This window comes from Neolamprologus brichardi, chromosome 17 (assembly GCF_056152115.1).
Source record: "Neolamprologus brichardi isolate AB-2024 chromosome 17, ASM5615211v1, whole genome shotgun sequence".
Lineage (NCBI taxonomy): Eukaryota > Metazoa > Chordata > Actinopteri > Cichliformes > Cichlidae > Neolamprologus > Neolamprologus brichardi.
This window is the reverse complement of record NC_142120.1, coordinates 37,544,482-37,563,111: the sequence shown is the minus strand read 5'-3', so window position 1 is coordinate 37,563,111 and position 18,630 is coordinate 37,544,482. Positions and strand designations below refer to the sequence as shown.

Here is an 18,630-nt window from a genome sequence, read left to right as displayed (position 1 = left end):
ACTGTGTAATATTAGATTGGCATTAACCAGTCAGCTGTGTTAGCCTATCAGAAAGGATCATTTAATTACAGTAAGAGAAAAATGTCAAAAGTAGTTAAGGGCTCATATCACATAAAAAAACATAGTCCATGTACTTATCATAGTTGAATTCAATTCTGTTGTATTTATATAGTGTCAAATCACAACCTCAATGCGTTTTATATTGTAAGATGAAGACTCTACAGAGATCATCCCTATCAAACAACCCCCTATGAGCAAGCACTTGGTGACAGTGGGAAGGAAAAACTCCCTTTTAACAGGAAGAAACCTCCAGCAGAACCAGGCTCAGGGAGGGGCGGGGCCATCTGCTGTGATTGGTTGGGGTGAGAGAAGGAAGACAGGATAAAGACATGCTGTGGAAGAGAGACAGAGATTAATAACAGATATGATTCAGTGCAGAGAGGTCTATTAACACATAGTGAGTGAGAAAGGTGACTGGAAAGGAAAAACTCAATGCATCATGGGAATCCCCCGGCAGCCTACGTCTATTGCAGCATAACTAAGGGAGGATTCAGGGTCACCTGGTCCAGCCCTAACTATATGCTTTAGCAAAAAGGAAAGTTTGAAGCCTAATCTTAAAAGTAGAGATAGTGTCTGTCTCCCGAATCCAAACTGGAAGCTGGTTCCACAGAAGAGGGGCCTGAAAACTGAAGGCTCTGCCTCCCATTCTACTTTTAAATACTCTAGGAACAACAAGTAGGCCTGCAGAGCGAGGGCGAAGTGCTCTAATAGGGTAATATGGTACTACAAGGTCATTAAGATAAGATGGGGCCTGATTATTTAAGACCTTGTATGTGAGCAGCAGGATTTTGAATTCTGGATTTAACAGGAAACCAAAACAGGAGAAATCTGCTCTCTCTTTCTAGTCCCTGTCAGGACTCTTGCTGCAGCATTTTGGATTAGCTGAAGACTTTTCAGGGAGTTTTTAGGACTTCCTGATAATAATGAATTACAGTAGTCCAGCCTGGAAGTAATAAATGCATGAACTAGTTTTTCAGCGTCACTCTGAGACAGGATATTTCTAACTTTAGAGATGTTGCACAAATGGAAGAACGCAGTCTTACATATTTGTTTAATATGTGCGTTGAAGGACATGTCCTGGTCAAAAATGACTCCAAGGTTCCTCACAGTGTTACTGGAGGCCAAGGTAATGCCATCCAGAGTAAGAATCTGGTTAGATACCATATTTCTAAGCTTTTCAGCGCCGAGTACAATAACCTCAGTTTGATCTGAATTAAGAAGCAGAAAGTTAGCGGCCATCCAGGTCTTTATGTCTTTAAGACATTCCTGCAGTTTAACTCATTGGTGTGTGTTATCTGGCTTCATAGTAAAAGCGCTATACAAATACAGGCCATTTACCAGTTATATTTACCATGGACAGATAGAGCTGGGTGTCATCTGCATAGCAGTGAAAATTTATGCATCTGCGGAGACCAGTTGGGGGCAATGGGAGGAAGACAAAACAAATGACAAACCATCCTTTCTTCTTTTTCTCATCAGCCCTCAGCGTACTCTAGATGTCCAGGAAGTACTTCATCACCCTTCAGACTGCAGGTCTTCTGGTAAATCTGATACTTTATGTTACTGCTGGCGTTCTTTCTCAAACAGTTCAAAGGTAGGACTGTACAGGTTAGCCTTTCATCCACAAACCAGCAATCACAGACAGAGCTAACCAGGACCAGTAGCTGTTCTGTCACTGCCTCCAAACGTTGCTCACACAACTCTCACTGAGTGGACAGTCTACCCACATAACTCTAGGATATCAGCCACATTTAATTCCAGGCCAGAAGTTGTTGGGGCATCCTGCCATCCTGCATCATTATTTTCAGTATTGCTGGAAAGTGTAGAGAGACCAGCACTCTGGTGATTGGCTGATCAGGCTGAAGACTCTTGCCCAGATTGGACACCAGGTCAGAAAGTTTGACTGCACTCTACAGATACCTTGTTACATTATTGTAACCATCCACACAAGACTTTAAAATAAGAATCTCTAAACAGTTTGAGACTATGATAATGCACTTGTGTCTTCGAGTCCTGTCATTATGAGCTGTGGTTGAACTTTTGCAGACTGCCTCCCACGGTCTCTGAGGGGGTGGTGGTCTCCTTTTGTACGTGTGTCTGTCAGGTCTTTTCAGAGGTGTGGCTTCTCAGCTTGATTTCTGGCTGACATACTTGCACTTCATCATCTAATCACCCCTCTGCAGTACTGAAGGAGCAACTTATCCACCCACTCTCTGCCAGGTCATTACAGCAGTGCTAGCTTGTTCAACTGTTTTCAAGTTGCTTTTGTATTTCCCTGCACTTACTTTTGATTCTCCTCTTGTTCTAGCTCTTTGACAGCCAGCAGTCTCCATGTCTCTGGAGCCCTGGCTCTCACCAAACTGCCCACTCACTTCCTGTTGCCCCTTCAGTGACAGTCTGACTCACATCCAGGCTTTATAACGAATCATTTTTCTCATTCCAGATAATGGAAACACAAACATGTGTTTCCATTATCTGGCTTCACTCACTTTAAAATTGACAGTCAAGCTAATCATCACATGATCAACTTGATAAGTAAACCCGGGATTTCATAATTAGCAATAACGGCGGCATGAGAGTTATCACAAACATGGCAGCAGAGCATCATGTTTGACAAAAGAAGGGCTGCAGTGTGCACGTGTGTTCACAACATGCTTTGTATGTATTTATCACGTATGGCTGTAAGGCTGGGAGGCTGCTATGGAAATCTGCTGAAAGCAAGAAAGACAAACTGGTGAAGTTATTGGATTTCTCAGAATCACAATCCCATCATTAAGACAGGACTTTTACATGGAATTACAAATTATTGTGTTGCTGAGATCAAGGTTTCCTCCTGACATACAAGATACTGTAAGCCTCTTTCATTCAGATGCAAGTATAGTGGAGAAAGTTAAAAACAAAAAACAAAAATAAAAACTGAATTTAAATGAGTAGATCGGCTGTTATGCAAAGTGTATGTAAGGTCAACAAGGAGCAACATTTAAATTCACAATTTCAGGATATTATTGTTATGCTTACACGACAGTAAAAGTGTTTTAAGAGCAAGGGGAAAACTGAAGAACAGTAAAGAAAGTTGCTCGTCAAAGACAAACACACTCCCAGCGTCTCTCACTGCATCCACTCAGAATGGCTTAATTGCTTTGAACAACTTTATTCTCTTTAACGAAGCCATGCAAACTTTTATCTTCATCCTATGAATATTTTTGAATTGTAGGACTTCGCTCTAATTTTTGAGCCTTTGCACAGCCTTATTTATTTATTCACTTATTTTTGAGAAAAACGGACCTAAACTCTGCTAAATACCACAACCAAATAAATAGAATAGAATAGAATTCAACTTTATTGTCATTGCACATGCCCAGGTACAGGGCAACGAAATGCAGTTTGCATCCATCCAGAAGTGCTTTAGCCATGATATAGATATATTACAATATATATTAGCAATAATATAGATATGTGAGTATATTACAGAAATGGGTCTATTATGGTATGTTATAATGTACACGGTATGAAGTATGTTATGAATATGCTATAACTATAGGTATGTACAGGCTATGAACAGGATATAAATATGAAATAAAAACTATACAGAAATCTGAGATATACAGTTATACAGAAATGTGAACTATGCAGGTTATAAACAGTTGTAGGATTAAAAATTATCGTATGTACAGAATGATTATTTACACAGAACTATACAGTAGTGCAGTTAAGATCAGTGAGATATGTGGATAATTTCTACAGAGGCTATGAAGTGCTGGTGGTTTGAGTGGTGGTTCAGTCCATGTTATTATTGTGTGTTTGAGGGTACAGTTGTCCATTGTGTGTGTGTGTAGGTGGTTGTGGGTGTGTGTATGTTCAGTCCATGAGTTTAACGTGGGTCAGATGTCAGGATGTTCAGGAGTCTGACAGCTGTGGGGAAGAAGCTGTTCCGGTACCTGGTGGTCTCAGTATGTAACACCCACTCTTTGAGCATCAATATCATGGGATAAATCCTAGTTTCAATAAGGTGTGCTTACTGTGAGGCCCTGTGGAAAAGCCTGTATTACCTGACCAGCTGACGAGTGGTTGGTTGAGATTGCTACCACAGTTTGAAACTGGTTACACTTACAATCAGCTGCTCATTAAGAGTAGTGACACTGTGGATGGAGAGCGCGTTGGCTCAAAGTAAAAGTTGCACCTTTTGAAATGTGTTGGTTTTAGCATCAAGGCCCAACTTTTAACTTTATTTCTTGTTTGCATCACTTTCACTACTTCCACAGAGTAATTGCAGAGTTTTTCATGCAAATTATCATCAATTACCCCAAACAATCACAAGGGAGATCTTTATGACTAGTTTCACCCTGCAACAGTCAGCACACAGATTTTACTCCAGCAACGAGGGGTCACTGACCACTCTGTGACTATGGTATATAAAGGCTGGTATCATTTGCATTGCAATGAAAATGTGTGAAGTTTTTCTAATAATACTGGGGAAGCACTGGTCCCAGCAGAGAATCCTGCAGAACTCTGTGACTAACCTTTGTGTTACAGACACAAACTGGAGTCTAACAGATAGATGTGATTCACACCACTGCAGCAAAGATCCTTTAATAGCCTCATTGTGTTCTGTTCTCTGTAACAGCATTGTATTGTATTGTGAACTGAATGTTGCACTGAGGTCTAGCAGGACAAGTATCACGATGAGTGCACTGTCAAAGGCTATAAGAAGATCATTTGTAACCTTCACTGTCTTCGCTGTCTGACAAATACTCTTCCAAGAATCTTTAAAATATAAGTAAGTTAGAAATCAGTCTACAATTAGCTAAGACAGATGTTTGCTTTGAAAGTAAAGGCTTAATCACCGCCACCTTAAAAGTCCGTGATACGTAGCGTGTTACTAAAGATTCAAACTGAATCGTGCTTTGTTCCTGTTTTTGTTTCATCAGTGACGAGCAGTAAGGCGTCCTCGCTCAGCACAGGGCTTTTTTTTCATCAAGCAAATGGAAATATATAAATGAGCGCAACGCCATTTCCTGTCCAGCTTACGTGTGGTCTGCTCTAAGGTGAGAGGAACACATACAAACTTTAGATCAGTTTGAGGTATCTCTTCTTTAAACATAATTACAACACTTTAAGAAAGATTATTATTGTAAATGTTATCCAAACATGGGGAGACAGAAGAGGTTTGTCAGGAAATAATCTTTTACTGGTTTTGACTTTACAGTAAAGGTGAACAAGGAGTCAGGCTTTCAGCTGAGTTAAAGTCTGTGGTTACAGTGACAGATTGCTGCCACTCCTCCTCAGGCTGTGCTGACAGTTTGCATGACTCGGGGGTGTTGATTCATGTAAGGATTCAGCCTGCTGTAACCATGTGTCTGTGAGGCACAATCAATACGTTGATCAATTACTGACACTGGTTGTTTGGAGTAGTAAATATTAGGATGGTTCTAGGGGCTCCTGCCCAGTCTGGGACCAGCCAGGTTTCCCAGTCTGGTGCCCACAGGGTCTGAGCTCTTTTGTGTGGATACACATCATTTCAGTTGGTCTGATGATGACTTTAATTTCCTGAGTGTGTAAAGAGACGGAGAGTGTAACGTGAACGTATGTCTTGGTTTGAGGACATGTTTATGGGCAGACTGGAGAGCACTCCAGCACGTGATCAAGAGAGACAGGCTCACAATGTTGTTTGTGTCTGTGTGTGGGTGTATGGTCACCTAGTGGATTGCAAGACCCCCGTGAGTCTCCCCCAACCACCAGACCCCTCCTCTATCTCGCTGTGTGACGTGCAGGGCGCAGCCAGACCCTCGAAACTGTCTGAGAAAACTGTAAATAACATCAAAGTCTCCACCCTCCACCTGCACCTGAGTTAGGTTTCACTTGTGGAACGAATCATCCAAGTCAGCTACAACAAATGCCTGTTTGAAACCCCAACTATGTGGGACCACGTTAATGAGATAATGAAAAGACTACAGGATCTACTCTTCAAATGTGCAAAGAATCAAATATCTCAGTGTAAAATCATATATAAGACCATGCTTTGATCTTTATGGAACTATTACTTTATTTGAAAATGTTGTTACTTTGGGTGCAACTCAACAATGCTTCCGCTCAGCCCTGGTGCATCGACCTAACTAGGGGGCTCTTCAACTGATAGGGAGTTTGTTCCATCCTTGCAGGAGTTCACTCTGCAGGTGGGGGAGAGTCATAGGAGAGGTGGAGAATAAACTTAACCTGGGTGTCTACTGTCTTGTGCAGTCTGGGAGGTGATTGAATGTTAGGGTGGGTACAGTTTCCTCTGCGGGGTCGGGTGGGCTGCCCCGGGTCCTGTGGGGCTGGGCGGTCCTGCTGCCGTAGGCCCTGATCTGGATGGGCCTGGGCTCCCTTGCCTTGGTGGGTGCCGAAGGACGGGGGTGCCAATTGGGGTCAGCGGGGGGGCTGGAAGGAGGTGTTGGCCGTCCGATTGGGATCTGGGATGCGGGGCCTCCCTGCTGCTGCGGAGCCTGGGACTGTCTGCTTGCCTCCACCCCGGGGGTAAGGGTAATATCTCCTGGGTCTTGGTGCCGTTTCCCCCTCTGGGGGCGAGGGTACCTGGACCTGCGGTATAGAGTTTGTTTGGGGAGTGTGATTGTGTGTACATGTCCATGTATGTCTATCCCTACGTTGGGTGAGTGCTGAGTGTTTGTATATGTGTGCATGAGGGTGGGAATGCATGTTTGTGTCTGTGTGCCTGTTTGTCTGTGTCTATATGTCAGGTCGGGTCTTAGACTCCACCTCTCTGGGAACTCCCAGGCCCTCCAAGGCCTATCTCCCCTCACCACACTCCCTGTCGGTGACTGATGCCCTCAGGGGTCAGTGCGTTGGTTGTTCTTGGTGTCCGGGGCTGGGCGCTCAGGTATGTACCAGCTCACTCCCGGTGACTACTTGGCGGGGCCCGGTGCCTGTTGCTCGGTCAGGCCTCTCTGGGGCAAAGGGGGCCCTCGGGCCTCCGGCCTCTGGGCCTGCGGCTCGGTTCATTCTGGCACAGCTGGCTGCCGGCAGAGCCGGCGGGCACGCCGGTGCAGCCCCCTCTGGCTTCTGCTCCGTGGCTACTGGGTGACCCCTCGTCTGGGGATCCTCAGCTCTTCCCATGAAGGTGGCACGATGCCCCTCCGGTGGTCCTCCTTGGGCTCTCGCACTCTGGGGCCTCTGGATGTCTGGGGCCTGGATCTCCTCCATGCCTGCTTCATGCCCTGGGGGCGGGGCTATGGCTCTCTACATCCTCTTGCAGACCATTACATGGGGAAACCTTTTGAATACAAGCGCGCCGATCCACACAGGTGTGCACACGGGTGTTCACTGTTCGTAGACTTAAATCACACCTTTCTTGACTGCTACTTCAAAGCACATTGTGCGCTGTCTGTCCTGCGTGCTGCACAACAACATTCAATATTTAGTATTTACTGCTGTTTACACTTAGCTAGATTAATGCGATGGTGTTGTGTTTAGTATGTTGCTCTGCTTCTTTTTGCTTCTTTTCTCTTCTTTCTCTTTTTAAGTTTCCTTTCTCACTGTCCCTCTCCCCTTCTGTTTTTCTTTTCCTTCCTCTTTCTTTCTCCCTTTCCTATCCCTCACTCATGTCTGTCCCGTCTGTAACAACTGAAAATAAAATAAAATAAATAATAACAACAAAGGTCGATCAAATGGACCAATACGGCAAGGCCGTGATGATCCATTTGGCAAAGTAAATCCATTGGGTCTCCTTGTTGGTCTTCAGACAACAGTTCTGACGGCCAAAGAACCAAATGGGACAGGCAAGAAAACCAATGCCTCCACTCGTTTAGCTAATAGCCTGCATGCCATGTTTATAACTCTGCTAACTTTTGCAAGAAGGACACCAATCTCTTTTAATTTCTCAAGTGATGTTTGCTGTTGGTGAAGTTTGGCTTCAGTTGGTCTAATCCATCAACTATCACATGAGGAAGTAAGGAGGTGTCATATTCAGGAGTGGGTTGGCCAATTGTCTTGGCTCATGCATCATTCTGCTAGCTCTGCATCTGTAGCTTCTGGAGAATGCGATACATCATCACCGTCTTGTCTAAGACAGATTTGCACAGCGGCTAAGAGTCTTTCATCAAAGCGAAATGTGTCATCAAGTATCCAGAATAAAAGATGCCATGTGCTCCCTCTAATTCCTCTTCCTGGCAAAGTAGACGGTTCAGAAAACATTTAGACTATTCAGTCTCGTCTGCCAGCTTGTATATCTGCACTGTCTCTACCATAGGTGTGCAAAATATAAAAATCATTTTATATATGTATAAATTGCCTTTAATTGCTTGTCGTTTGGACAGAGCCTGCAGGCTAAGGAGTCGTGTATGTCGGGTCACGAATGTCTTTTATTGTGATTTTATATCCATGTGGTGGCGGGAAGCTGGAGCCACATTACATGACAAACTGTTTTAATGGTTTTAATGGTCAGATTTGTCATCCAGATTGTTGTCTGTAAATAATTACATCACATTAGCTCTGCAATAACAGCTGATGCCAATTCACTGTCCAAAATTTAAACAGTAACACATTAGAAAAATGACAAACTCAGAGACACTTGCTGACTTACTGACACAATAATACCTTCATCTGAATTGACCTATGGAGTATTAATCCTTCGATGACTGTTTCTGTCGACTGTTTCTGTTGTTTTGTAGCAGAATTGACCCATTAATAGAGAATGCGAGCTGGTTTTAGGCCATCATGGTTAATTGTACCCTACTGATGATGTGTTGTTGCAATAGTAAGTAGGCACTTTGAGTAGAAAAACGCTATATAAGAGCCAGTCCATTTACCATTTACAAGACGAAACATAGGTGGTCATGTGCTGAAAAACAAAGTTCACACCATTACACCACCCATTCAACGGGGGACTGACAGAGTCATGGTGTTTACATCAACCCTACCACTAAAATTAAGACTCATCAAACTTTTTCCTTCTAATTTTGGTGACTCTGTATGAATTGTAGTTTCCTGTTCTTGGAGGAGGAAATAATGACAACACTCGTAAAATAGTTAGAAAATGTTCAAATCACCTGCCTAACACTTCTCAGTCCACTGACACGCCGGCACATCCAAATCACGTTTCATCTGAAACTGTGTGAGATGACCTAGCGGCAAGATGTCTCTGTTTCCACTATTGTAACAGGTCTGTTACTGCAAACCTGCCCCATATGCACACTTAAAGTCAGATTTAATCAACGTGTTACAGCTTGTCTGCATAGATTATTGTGATGGGACATACTTTCTCTAAAATTTCTGATCCTATTCAAGCACCACCCGACAGAGTTTTTTTTTGCGAGAATGTCTCATGACAGTGACGTAAGCGAGTGCGACGTTCGTGACAACAGCTGTGTGCAGATCAACAATGGATCATATATCGAGTGCAGAGAGCACTGAGTAGCTACGACGTAATGGGAAATTCACAGAGAAACTCGCGGATTCTTCCACTGACCGCTGCACACCTGCACCAGGGTAAACCTCCGCCTACCCCACTCCTGCTTTACAGGTGAAAATAGAGCAACAGGACCGCTAGTCTTTGACTTTATTTATTTTCTGCTGTGTTTTACTTGCATCTATTTGAAAGACTGAGTGTAAACACACAAAATATTTTATTTTATGTGCTGGAATGTGCAGAAAATAGGTTTAAATATTAAACTAATTTCTTCCAGTCAGAGAATGTTGCAGATAATTAAATTTTTGCTTGATGCATAAAGTTAAAAGATTAAAACTAATAAAACAAGTTTTAAAAAGAGACTTTTCCATTTGATTACATTTTGTATGATGATTATGCAGAAAAAGTAGAATTGGGCTGAAAGATCTATCACTTTATCACCTATTCAGGTTGTAAATCGTGTTTTAAGAAGTAACTAAGTAATTAATTGCTCTTGAAAATAAGTAACCAGTAAAGTAACAGGATTACTTTTGGGGGGAAGTAATCAGTAATTAGTTACTGATTACTTTTTTCAAGTAACTTGACCAACACTGCCTATAACAGTAAAACACATTGACAAGTGTGGTAACTTACTTTGTGCATCACGACAGAGACATCGCCTTTCTGAAGTAGCATGGCAATAAAAATGGCCAGACTAGTTAGGAGCTCGATAATCCACCAACCCCGTAGAAGCGTACACGAGTTCCACACAAGACAGAAGGAGACACAGACAAAGTGAATTTCAGTGTCATTTTATTGTGAAAACAGGATAAACCACGGGTCACGCTGCTGTAGGATCCACCCCACTCTCCCACACAGTGTACATTATTCAGTATTCATGACTTTGGAAAGTCCCCCAGAAAATGAACGGAGTAAAAGAGCACAGCGAGAGGCTGTCCCACGAGGAGAAGCAACATATAGAAAATTTGGCTGTGTTGCCACGGTAACGTGAGCAGGGAAGCAGTATAGGCCGGTAGCTAGGAATAAATAAATAAATTAACGGTACATGTTGGAATGAGGGTCTCGACTTCCTGGAGCAGTGGTAGCGCGCACACACGTGCACAAACTGACACGTAGCTCTTTGATACAGCACACATGGTGAAAACGCTGATGATATGGAATAACGCAGCATCACACACCGATCGTTTAAATTAAAAGGTCACCCACACATTACAGCGCAACATCCGTGCCACCTGGCAGGACGGGAAGCAGCTGGAACCACGAGACCTCTGCTGAAGGACGTACACAACGTCAGGGCGGCACAGAGACACGTGAAACCTGCTTGGGCATGCTAATGCTAATGCTAACTGATTTGAAAACGTGCCTAGATGTCACAGAGGATGCGAAGGGCAGGCCTACTCAGGCTAACTTTTCAAACACATTAAGATCACTTATAATAACCATCTCAGTTTATTATAACTTGGGTTGTTAATTTTGGAGTCATTGCTATTAAATATTTATTGGCAAGAGTAACATTGTTACAACCAAGTTAACTATTTGCATCTTAAACAGGATCAATAACTGGGAAATCTGACTTTACTATGTAGGTACCATTTTCAGCCTGTATACTTCATAAACACTTTGGAAAGATTTACATTTGATAGTTAATTTTGTGCAGTTATATTTAGCAAAGCTTTCAGCTGTCAGGATGCTAGCTTGTTCTGGTGTTAGTTGGATAACAAATCTGTGCTGTACATATTCATACTATTCTGCTCTGCTAGCTGTTGGGATTGTTACTTTTTGAGTCTGCTGCTGTTTGAGCTAAAAAATAAAGGGGTTTAAGTCTAGAGACCAGTCGCACCCATCTGGCAACATCTGTTTGCGAGGGGAAAATGTGTATTCCCCAACCAGTTGGCAAGTGGTTGCTGGAAGCTGCTGGCAGACACTGGGTGAAGTCAAAAAAACTCCAACTGTTTTCCAACCAGTCAGGGAATACCCACGTTTCTCTTGCAACCAGCAGCTCACTTAGAGGCCTACAACACTGAGACAGTCGATTTTATAGCGACTGCCAACAACTTCCAAGTGCACCAACTGGTGGGGGATGAAATGTCCACAACTTTTTCATCCTTTGACTGCTCTGACTTGTGTGTCTTTAACACTATCCTGGTTTGTTGGACAAAATACTCTAAATAATCCAAGCTGTAATAAACTGAGCAGCCTCTGACGAACACTCATTTGTTTATAGTTTTCAGGATCATGTCCGTCCCACAGATTTCTAAAAACAAAGCTGAAGTCATACCTGATGGGGTCACGTCTTTATTGCAGGTATGAGTGAGGTTATAACTGAGCATGTACGCCTTCTGTCCTAATGTGACTGCAGGAAATAGGTGTTCACTGTGTCTCTGTGTCGCCTCTGAATGAAAGGCACATAAAAATGAGAGTAGTAATGTGTCTGTGTGTGTGTATGCATGAGGCAACCAAAGTAAGTCATAAATATCACATACAAACGTCACAGCTCAAAAAACAACAGCAGAATGAATGACATCATGTTTGGACTGTACAAAAATATCCTGTGCTGGGACTCAGATATGTCTGACACGACACAGAACGAATGTAAGAAATCCTCCTGGCTTTGTCCTTCTGTGCTGATGATGTGATGCTTATTTTCAAATATGGTGTCTCTGCTGATGAAAGGTATCCCCACAGAGAGAGAGACTGTGTTTACACACTAAGAAAACGACCTTTGTGTCTCCACTGCTGTGAGTGAGCGACTGAGAGCTTGCAGCGTTTGGGTGGAAACAGGTGACGAGGGTTAGTTAGGTCATTAGCCAAACTAGCAGCGTGCTCACTTAACTTGTATCTTCTACCTTTATAATCAGCTCTTTTTTTAGCACGTTAACAATCTGAACTCTGAAAGTAAAAAACAAATAAATGAGCTGACCAAATAAGTGTATTTACACTAAAAGACTGTTGACATCATCACTGACAAAGAGTCAAGTTGACAATCCAAGGCCCGGTGTCGCACCTGTTTTCACTCAGAATGACAGAAAGCAGCTCCAGCCTGCATAGCTGAATGTCACTAACAAATACGTCAGATTATATTAGATATGTCCATGTTTTACACTGTGTATGAGCCACACTGACACCCACCCAAAGCACAGAACTGAGTCAGGTTTCCATTTGAACTTTCTACCATCAAATCTTCAGGAAATTTCACTTCAAACACAATTTTCCTGCTTCTGAAACGATTCTTTCTTGTATTTACAAAATCTGGGTGTCAATACAATAAAATAAAAATAAAAGTAAAGCAGAAAAATGACATCATCTACTCATCCTCAAGAGGAAAACTGCTGTTAGAAGCAAATGTGTAGTTCAGTCTAAAAGCAGACGTCGTTCAGAAACAGCATAAATAGCACTAGCTAGTCCTCGATATAGACACAACTGTGGAGGAAAAATAAATTTAAATGTTGCTGCTTGTTTGTAACTGAGAGACTGAGCGTCTCAGGGCTGCTGGAGCCCCCGTGGGCTTTTTAAAGCAGCTCTGTTTGCTTAAGCAGGCTGCGTTTCCCTGCATGGACAGTACTGATCACTGACACTGAGCCTTTTTGTTCAGGTTTTGTTTTTAAACCAGGGGGCCACTTCTGGAGCGATGTAGGAGGAGAGAAACCGGAGTGTGAAGAGAGGCCGCTGTAATGGCTTGTTTGCAGGTTAAGAGGTCCTTTGTGCATTGTTTGTCTTTCATTCTGAGCACAAAATGAGCCGTTTAAACTGAGCTCTGACAGTGGGAGGTTCTGCCTGCTCGTGGCTTTCCCCATAACTGCTGAGTAAGACGCTGCGTGGCATTAACCTCAGCAGCAGTACTGGTGTGTGTCTGTGTGAGTGTATTTGTGTGCGCCTGACCCAGGAGGAGGCCCAGATGAGAATATAACCATTGTTTCTGCAGGAAGATGAGGACCAGGGCGACAAGCCAGCCCAGTAGACTCTTTCCTTTATTAGAGCCAGATGTCTGTGGGTGTTAAAAAGGGAAACTAAGGCTGTTTGATTCGAACCTCCAGACACGAGCATGTGCACAAACGGACACCAGCAATGAGTCCAAAGCAACAAGAAGGGATCTGCAGCTAAAACATCCAGCCCGAGGGGGGAAAGGCGTATGTGTGATCTGATTTAGGGGTGATGAGTAACCAGGGGTCATAATGAGACAGTTTTATTGGATTTATTCTATCAGAAAGAAAACATCATCCTGCAACTCCAAAGAGTTAGGGACTCAAAAACCATCAAAATCCTTAATGAAGTACAATCAGTAGTGTTATATATGTATTTACGCTTGTCTTGCTAATCTCTCAGGATGAGATCAAACTCTGGAGATCAAGCCTGAGCTGTGATAACCCGACCGTCGCCACGCCATCACCGCTGGAACGCTCTCGTCACAGCCACAGATTTCACATTTACTTTGCAACCTAAAGCTCCTCGAGGCGATTGTTGTTGTTGTTATTTGGTGTGATACGAAAACATGGAATTATCCTGAATTGAATTGACTATATTAACCATAATGCCCCCTCACACAGACCTGCTGACCTCCCTGAGCCTGCTTCTGCTGGAGGGTTCTTCCTGTTAGGGGAGTTCTTCCTTCCCGCTGTCGCCAAAGTGCTTCAAAGGCAGTTGTTGTTCTCTCTGTTATTCTCAGGTCTATATATAAAGTACCTTAAGGTGATTGTTGTTGTTGTGATTTGGTGCTATATAGATAAAATATTCTAACGCTGTGGAATTAATTTGAGTGGATTAAAATGTACAAACTGGTGTAAAACACAAAACGACTCCTCTGTCACTATCGTGTGTGACGGGCAGCCCATCCTCCCTCCTGTGTAGTTATTGACATCACACAACACTGATCACATGATCCTTTCTCTGTGATGTTGATTGTTGTCTTCTTTGGGATGTCCTAAATGGCAATGATGTGAACTTAACAGTGACTGTGGGTCTCTGAGGCCCTCAGCCATTTTGGCACCAAACGTCTGACAATAGAAATGTAAAAAAACCTTTGAATGATGTGAAGCACAGAAAGACAAAGCCAAGGGCCGAAAATGTCCCACGAGAAATGAAAATGCTGACAGTCAGAATGACACAACAAACGTTTGAACTTCTCTAAAGTGTCCTAAATGTTTCTCAAAATAAAATATTAAATTCTGTCCATCTTAGTTTCAACAACAAAGCAAATTAAATACTCTTTTCATTGCTGCTCGCAGCAGTGATTCATAAGACAATAAAAACAAAGCATGAAGACGAGAAAAGAGGATCATTTAGTGAAAAACAGGTTTGGTTGTTGGAGCAGGGGCACGAAGCTGCTCTATGCAGGGCATGGCGGGAATGAGACTCGGCGCCTTTAACCCTGTAACAGCCACACAGGCCGTCTCTTGTCTTGTAGGTTAGAGGCAGAGAGCGCCCACTGAGCGAATCCTGTACCTTTCCAGACACGTTCTGTAGCTCAAAGTATTAAGGATGCTTGGTGTTACAGGCAATGATACGTAAGCACTTCACTGCTGTGGCAGAAGAGCCGACAAACGAATGTTAGAAACCAGTGACAGCGAGCTGTCGGCTGCACCGCCACACTACGAATGTGGAGGCCTTGAGAGTGGAATCGTAGCCATCAACTGCAGTAATCCTCGCGGTGGTGATGAGGCAGTTTCCCTCTCAGCTGTATGAATCTATGAGAGCAAGCATGATGGGTACTGGCTCGCCACGCCGAGAGCTCGGTGGAAGATGTGAAGTGTGTCTTACAATTTAGCGGAGTTTCTATATTGATCAGGAGGAGGGGGAGACAAACTTAGCTCCCATAATGCTTTGGGGTCAGGGCACGTGCGAGGACGCTGTTTGCTTTGCAGAATCTGAAGCAGCCTAATTTGTCAGCAGTTTGCTTAAACGTGTAGGGAACAACATCAGGAGAATCCCTCATCCAGTCCCTCCTCTGAGGACAACAACCATGAAGACCTGCTTCACCCACACATTCAGTCTTTGCATGCGTCTAGTCCATTTAGCCCACATCCCTGTCCAGCTGACTGAACATCCTCTGAATTATTCCCAGAAACTCACACACCTCCGGCACCTGTTTGCACATCAATTTTACAGTTTTTTAAATCAATTTTGAGCCCTCCGCTCATTTCCTTTTATCTGTTTGACCGAATCAGCCGCTCTCAGAGTCCCATCTCTGTCCACCATTACTCCAACCTCAGGTAGCTGGGTATGGAGTAGTTGAACATGAGGAAGTCTAACTTGTAAAGCTGGTAGAGCTGGATCTGCTGCTGAGTGCTGATATTGCTGAAGAACTGAGCCGTCATAGCATCCGTGGTACGAGTGGACTTGGCGTAGGTCGGGAAGCGCAGGGAGTCGCCTACACCCACCAGCTGCAGCAGGTAGTTAGCATCCTCCTCCAGCGTCTCATACTTGCCCACCATGTCATAGTGGATGTGACATGGGTGACAGAGCTGGTACACAGTCTGCCAGTGCTCGTTGAGTCCGTCCCGCTGTGTGGCCGGGTCCACCAGATACTCAATGAACTCTTTGAATTTGACGTCGGCCCCGTTGAGCAGGGCGTCCTGCGTGGCGTTCTTGCGGTAGCGGCGGATGATTCGGGTGCCGAAGCGCTTGTGGAAGGATGAGTTGTACTTGAGGGTGAACTTGTTGCGATATGCAGAAACCAGCCTCTCGAAGGGCTCACGGACAAAAAGGAACTTGAGGTAGTTCTTGAGGCGGTGGTTGATCTCGGCAATGCTGTACTGATTCAGTGTCTTAAGGTTGGAGGGGACGTGGGCTTCGTTGGAAGGAATTTCCATTGGGTCACTGCGTGAGAGAGGCACGAGACAGTGAAGAACAACAGAAGCACTTCTTTTCCTTCCTCTGTCTGTTCTCTAATTACTGGCTAATAGGTACAGTACCAAACTCACCTGTACTTGCCCCGGCCTGTAAGCACCATCATGACACGTTTCCAGTTGGTACAGGCCACCTTGGGGACATAGCAGTAGATGAGCTCATGGTCTTCATCCACCACAAGGTGTTTGAGGTCTCCGGGTGTCAGGACTCTCCGCTTACGACTCGATGCGCTGTACACCCGACAGGCATCGACTACCTGATCCCTCCTGGCCTGGTGGAGGACAGCAGCTCCTGATAACTCCGTCTGAGAGAGAGAGAGAGAGACTACTGTGAAATCCAAATAAAAGGCTTCAGGAGGGTAAGTATAGCACGAGATGTGAACAGTCAGTTTTACTTTAATTATGTAGTTTACAGCACAGAGTTGAAAAGAATCCATGAGTAAACAACGTGTGATGTTCAATAAAGGTCCCTGAACAAACACCCAGCTCAAACTGGGTGGTTAGCCAACTTTCAGGATAATTACCAGATAAACCAATGAACCCTCTTTAGGCTTTTTTTTATCAGCTGTGATTGATTGGGTTCAGCTAACCACACACTTAAAGAAGAAAAACTCATAGGGAAGTGGAGCTTTTCATTGGCTAAATGAAAAGCTCCACTTCCAATTCAATTCAATTCAATTTTATTTATATAGCGCCAAATCACAACAAATGTCGCCTCAAGGCGCTTCAAGATACAGAGAAAAGCCCAACAATCATATGACCCCCTATGAGCAGCACTTTGGCGACAGTGGGAAGGAAAAACTCCCTTTTAACAGGAAGAAACCTCCAGCAGAACCAGGCTCAGGGAGGGGCGGGGCCATCTGCTGTGATTGGTTGGGGTGAGAGAAGGAAGACAGGATAAAAGACATGCCTATGAGTTACTGGTTTGGACGTGCATGTGTATGTCGTACAGTGTTGGGAAGGTTACTTTTAAAATGTATTCCATTACAGATTACAGATTACACGCCCCAAAATGTATTCTGTAACGTATTCCGTTACGTTACTCAATGAGAGTAACTTATTCTGAATACTTTGGATTACTTAATATATTATCATGCTGTTTACAACTACGTGAATGTACTATTGCTGTGATTTATTACTGTTACTGAAGGTCCGCGGCTCCGAACCGTAGTAAAGGGACCTCTGGCTAATACGGTGGGTTCTGTGTCGGCTCGTAGCCGAAAACTAGCTTTACTTTGTTGTCTGGGTCAACTTTGCTAGCAGAGACAGAGAGAGGCGTTGAAAGGCTGCTCCAACAGAACTTATTGTTTCAGAGGAAAACACGAACACGGTGTACAGTCGAGTCTTAATAGCTTACTTACAACTGGGCTCGTCAGGCTCTCTTCTTGGCTGCAGTGGTTATTATTATATTTACATGCTTCCAGCTCCCGTTTCTGCTCGATGACAGCTCATACTTTTCCTTTTTCTCCCTCCCTCGCTCACAGACACATAACGAGTATGGCAGTCCATTCTCCCTGCAGCACAGACTACACTGCCCATGATGCTACATTCTTTAGAGCTATACCTGTAGCATTCTGCCTGTTAGCTTAGCACAACAACAACAACAGGCGCTCTCTCACCCAGGAAACACGCAGAGAGAGAGCGTCGCCCTGTAACCATAGCAACCGTAATGCTGCCGCCTGGAACAACAGAACGTAGCTGTCAAACAAAACCCAAACAGTCCTGACCCGCCACAATATGAAACAGGGAAGTACCGCCGTGTAATCCATTTATTTCAACAAAGTAACTGTATTCTAAATACCACCTTTTTAAACAGTAACTGTAACGGAATACAGTTACTCATATTTTGTATTTTAAATACGTAACGGTACATGTATTCTGTTACTCCCCAACACTGATGTCGTATGACGTGTCCCAGTGAAAGCTGTAATCTGTGTGGAGGGATGAACAAAACAAACAAACAAACATGAACTGCTTTTATTACAAGTTGATCTGATAAGGAATCCAATCATTAAATGTAACAACACTTCATCATTAGCTAAACTCTGTGCAAGTCATTTGTAACAAATGTAACAAAATGTGACAATTGTGGGATTTCTGTTGACAATAATTGAACTGAGAATGGGAACATACTGTATTAGTCACCAACATTCACATTTAACTCACTACACTAGTTATTGTAGCAGAATAATAAAATATTATTTCACACATTCGATGCTCTTGGTCACTAACACGGCAGTGAGAAAAAGCCGAGCCGAGCACTCTACAACTGAAATGAATCAGAAAGCGGGCGTGAGGACGGATATGGAAAAGACAGGCAGTTAGATA

General features: G+C 43.6%; 1 protein-coding gene across 2 annotated transcripts in view; it reads right to left on the bottom strand.

Moving 5' to 3' along the window:
• Positions 1-10,247: 10,247 nt before the first annotated feature.
• chst11 (carbohydrate (chondroitin 4) sulfotransferase 11) overlaps positions 10,248-18,630 on the bottom strand; it is an 88,638-nt gene continuing 80,255 nt past the window's right edge. For both annotated transcript variants that reach the window (XM_006806512.3, XM_035914690.2), the window contains exons 3-4: positions 16,378-16,607; positions 10,248-16,273 (exon numbers count right to left, since the gene is read on the bottom strand). In XM_006806512.3, the coding sequence (XP_006806575.2) occupies positions 15,652-16,273; positions 16,378-16,607 (852 nt within the window). In that variant the 3' untranslated portion in view covers positions 10,248-15,651. The remainder of the gene's footprint in view (positions 16,274-16,377; positions 16,608-18,630) is intronic.